General features: G+C 39.3%; 1 protein-coding gene across 1 annotated transcript; it reads left to right on the top strand.

The window, feature by feature from the left end:
• The first annotated feature begins 783 nt into the window (after window positions 1-783).
• Window positions 784-1,901, top strand: LOC102255148 (40S ribosomal protein S2). The gene is made up of 3 exons (XM_005861407.2): window positions 784-903; window positions 1,158-1,439; window positions 1,521-1,901. Exons 1-3 carry the CDS (start codon window positions 784-786, stop codon window positions 1,851-1,853), a joined length of 735 nt encoding a protein of 244 aa, XP_005861469.1. The 3' UTR covers window positions 1,854-1,901.
• The last annotated feature ends 2,984 nt before the right edge of the window (window positions 1,902-4,885 follow it).

Consider the following 4,885-nt stretch of genomic DNA (forward strand, 5'->3'; position numbering starts at 1 on the left):
ATTTGAACCTACCCAAGCCTTTAATACAATATTTCAGTAACATTTCAAGTGTTCAGCAGCCACATGCGGCTAGTGACTAATATACTGGACAATACCAACTATTACAGAACATTTCCATCACCCAGAAAGTTTCATTGGACAGCACTTCTCTAGACACTCAGGATCCCACTTCTAAAATCCTGATTTTTTAATATGTTCACTCTTCAGTCTTTGCCTAAGATTACAATTCGCCTCTGAAACCATAATACTGAGTTTGGTCAACCCTTAGTCATAACAAGGTATCAATTAGATAATTCCAAATCTGTCTCAGATCTTCATTTACATTAAGGCTGGTGATGATGTTAAAGTCACAGTTTGTAGGAGAACATTGAGAAGTACTGACCTGAAGGCAATCTGATATATAAGAGAATGGGCAAAACACCAAGATCGGAGGATATAGGAGTTTGATGGTAAATTACAGTGAAACCATGCAGGTAGCAAAACCTCAGGTAAGGAGAGAGATTAATCAATAAAAGAAAATAAGCAGAACCATGAGATAGCGCACTTCCTTGTCATTACTTGATGTGATGGGAGCCTGAATCCATAGAATCACAGGTATTCCTCACATCTGGACCCTATCTACACTTTGTGCTATTGCAGTAGTATTTACATACAGAGAGGAAAAAATAAAAGCAGTAGTGAAGGCAGAGACATTCCTTGGGAAAAACCTGAGTAGCAGTTTGGGCCAGTTTTGTGTTCCTCACTAAATCATGAAGAGAAGCTTCTTTTCCGACGAAACACCAAATGGCGGATGACGCCGGTGCTGCGGGAGGGCCCGGAGGCCCCGGAGGCCCCGGGGGCCCCGGATTAGGAGGTCGAGGCGGCTTCCGTGGAGGATTTGGCAGCGGCATCCGGCCCATCAAGGTAACGCGTGGGTCCTTTTTTCCTTCTTGGATGTTAGGCAGGTGCAGCCTTGGGGAGTCTCATTTGGTCTCGGGATGAGGGATGAGATTTATTGGGGGGCTCCGGGATTTGTTTGATAGGCTCTGTGAGTGTACCGGTAGCCGGTCTCTGACGTTGGGTTATCAACAAGGAAGCCAAGTTAAGTCTCCCAATGACTGATGTTCAGAGATGGTGTTTATTTTAATCGTGTTTTTCACAAATCTCATTTCTCGCAGGAGTCGGAGATCATTGACTTTTTCTTGGGGACATCCCTCAAGGACGAAGTCTTGAAGATCATGCCTGTGCAGAAGCAGACACGTGCTGGCCAGAGGACCCGGTTCAAGGCATTTGTCGCCATTGGGGACTACAATGGACATGTCGGTCTGGGTGTGAAGTGCTCAAAGGAAGTAGCCACTGCCATCCGTGGAGCCATCATCCTGGCCAAGCTCTCTATTGTGCCCGTGCGGCGAGGCTACTGGGGAAACAAGATCGGCAAGCCCCACACCGTACCTTGCAAGGTAGGCTGGGTGACGGTGACTGATGGGGTCTTCAGTGGCACAGTCTCTCCAGCCCCAGCCTTCTGACTCCAACCCTTTCAGGTGACTGGCCGCTGTGGCTCTGTACTGGTGCGCCTCATCCCTGCCCCCAGGGGTACGGGCATTGTCTCGGCCCCTGTGCCCAAGAAGTTGCTGATGATGGCTGGTATTGACGACTGCTACACTTCGGCCAGGGGCTGCACTGCCACCCTGGGCAACTTCGCCAAGGCCACCTTTGATGCCATCTCTAAGACCTACAGCTATCTCACCCCAGATCTCTGGAAAGAGACTGTGTTCACCAAGTCTCCCTATCAGGAATTCACTGACCATCTTGTCAAGACCCACACCAGAGTTTCTGTGCAGAGGACCCAGGCTCCCGCTGTGGCCACCACATAATTTTATACAAGAAAAATAAAGTGAATTAAGCCTGCTAAAAAAAAAAAATAAAATAAATAAATCATGAAGAGAAGAATATGAGTATTATATAACAAAATGAACTCATTCCTGAACTAGAGAGTGAGAGCTACTGTGTAAATGTTTGGAATTTCTGCTTAAAAAGAAAACTAAGATTCTCAGGAGCTAACAAAGAGCAGGCAGATTTCTCCCTTTCCCATAGAAGTACTGACTGTGGGTTTCCAAGTGGTACCAAGTTGTACCAATGGCAACTTCACCTTAGATTACTCTCCATGCTACTTAATATCACGTGAGAGTGGAGGGCTTGCCAGGATTCAGGAAGAGAACAGAGGTACCAATGGGGGAGATTTGCATATTTATCAAGAAACAGGCCTTAAGTGAAGGAACTGGGTTTTAATTATAGAATGAAGAATATGGAGGGGAAGCCTTGGTTATCCTGACTTCCTGAACTCACAAAGTCTACTTCTAAGTTCTAAACTGTCCACTTCCTTTCACCCCAACAGATGATGAGAGCTGAGCAATTATGCTGACTTCTGAAATTATTCCATTAGTGGCTGTTCTAAGAAAAGCATGTGGACAGAGGCCACATTCAATTCAAGCAACAAGCTTCAATAAAGCTAAATTTCTATATCATTCTCAGCATCAAAGCAATAGATTAAATGCTATAAATGAAATTCAAACTATTTTTAAAAGCCTATAAAATATGTGGCCAAGTCTTTGTATGAAGTAAATTAGAAATATATTCAAACATAATGTACAAGCCACTCTTGCTCTTGGTAAATATCTCTAATTTGTGCAGAATTTCATTTTGGTACATAGGAGTACAAAGGCACAAGAATGAAATTAAACATTTTCAAGAAGAAGGAAGACTTCTAAGCTCTTTTTATGGAACCAGCATTATCCTAATTCTAAAACCAGATAAAAAAAACCTGCAAAGACTGAAAATTACAGGCCAATATCCCTGATGAACACAGATGCTAAAATCCTCAACAAAATATTAGCAAATTGAAGCCAGCAATATATTAAAAAGATCATAGAGCATGATAAAGTGGGATTTAGTCTGGGGATGCAAGGCTGGTACAATATTTGCAAATCAATAAATGTGATATATCACACACACAAATTGAAACATAAAAACCATATGATCATATCAATAGATGCAGAAAAAGCATTCAACAAAATCCAGCAGCTTTTTTAAAGAAAAACTCTCAGTAAACTGGGAATAGAGGGATCATGCCTCAACATAATAAAGGCCGTATACAACAAACCTATAGCCAACTCAATGGGAAAAAATTAAAGGAGTTTCCCTTAAGAACAGGAACAAGACAAGGATGTCCGCTTTCACCACTCTTATTCAAGATAGTACTGGAAGTCTTGGCCACAGCAATCAGATAAGTAGAAGAGATAAAAGACATCCAAATTAGAAAGGAGATAGTAAAACTGTCATTCTCAGATGATATGATATTGTACATAGAAAATCTTCAAGACTCCACCAGGAATCTACTAAAATTAATAAATGAATTTGGCAAGGTATCAGGATACAAAATCAACATTCACAAATTGATGACATTTTTATACACCAATAATGAACTCTCAAAAAGAGAAACAAAAAAAGCAACCCCCCATAAATAAGATACCTAGGAATAAAAAACCAAAAAAGTAAAAGACCTGTACTTGAAAAACTACAGGACATTGGAAAAAGAAATAGAGAAAGATGCAAACAAATGGAAGTGTATACCATGTTCATGGGTGGGAAGAATTAACATGATTAGAATGTTTATACTACCCAAAGCAATCTACAGATTCAATGAAATCCCTATTAAAATACCAATGGCATACTTCACAGAACTAGAACAAATACTCCAAAAATTTATATAGAACCATAAAAGACCCCAAATAGCTGCAGCAATTTTGAGAAAGAAGAACAAAAGAGGAGGGATCACAATACCAAATATCAAACTATACTACAAAGCCATTATAACCAAAGCAGCCTGGTACTGGCATAAGAACAGTTATATTGACCAGTGGATCAAAACAGAGACCCCAGAAATTGACCCACACCATTATGGTCAATTAATATTTAACTTAGGAGGCAAGAACATACAATGGAGTCAAGATATTCTCTTCAAGAAATGGTGCTGGAAAAACTGGACAGACACATGCAAAAAGATGAACCTAGACCAACTTACACTATATACAAGATTAAACTCAAGGTGGATAAAATACTTAAATGTAAGGCATGAAACCATAAAAATCTTAGAAGAAAACATAGGCAGTAACATCTCATGTAGCATTATGTTTATGGATACATCTCCTAGGGCAGAGATGGCGAACCATTTGAGCTCGGCGTGTCAAAATTTTGAAAAACCCTAACTTAACTCTGGTGCCGTGTCACATATAGAAATATTCATATTTTTTTTATATATTTGAAACCATAGTAAAAAAAATATTTATATTCTTGATATTTATATTATATATTTAAATGCCATTTAACAAAGAAAAATCAACCAGAAAATAAGTATAAAATGAACAAAAACATAAAAAAAATGTACATTTAGGAAAAAATAATAATAAAAACAATGATAATCAAATGGTACAAAAACTAGAAATTAGTGACTTTTTTGGTGCTGAAGTTTCTCTGCTAATTCTTCGATTGCAGGTTCATACTTGGTGCACTTCAAGGCCAAGCAAGCGCCACTAACTTCATCTGTTAGCTGGTTTCTTTTGTTCGTTTTAATATTATTTAATGCTGAGAACAAAGTCTCACAAAAATATGTTGATGAAAAAATTGTTAGCAAAGCCATCGCTAGATTTTTTATGTCGCTAAAAGTGTCAGGTACTCTGTTCCAAGCACTCAAAATTTCTTGTTCGTAGTTGCACTCTTCTTCATTATTCAAACGATTTCGTTCCAGATTTTCAAGTTTCGACCTTAAGTCGACAAACACATGAGTCCAAATGCTACCTTGAAAATCTGCAAGTTGCATCTCTAAATCGTCAATTTGCATCCATTGGAA

This window comes from Myotis brandtii, unplaced genomic scaffold (assembly GCF_000412655.1).
Source record: "Myotis brandtii unplaced genomic scaffold, ASM41265v1 scaffold15, whole genome shotgun sequence".
Taxonomy (NCBI): domain Eukaryota; kingdom Metazoa; phylum Chordata; class Mammalia; order Chiroptera; family Vespertilionidae; genus Myotis; species Myotis brandtii.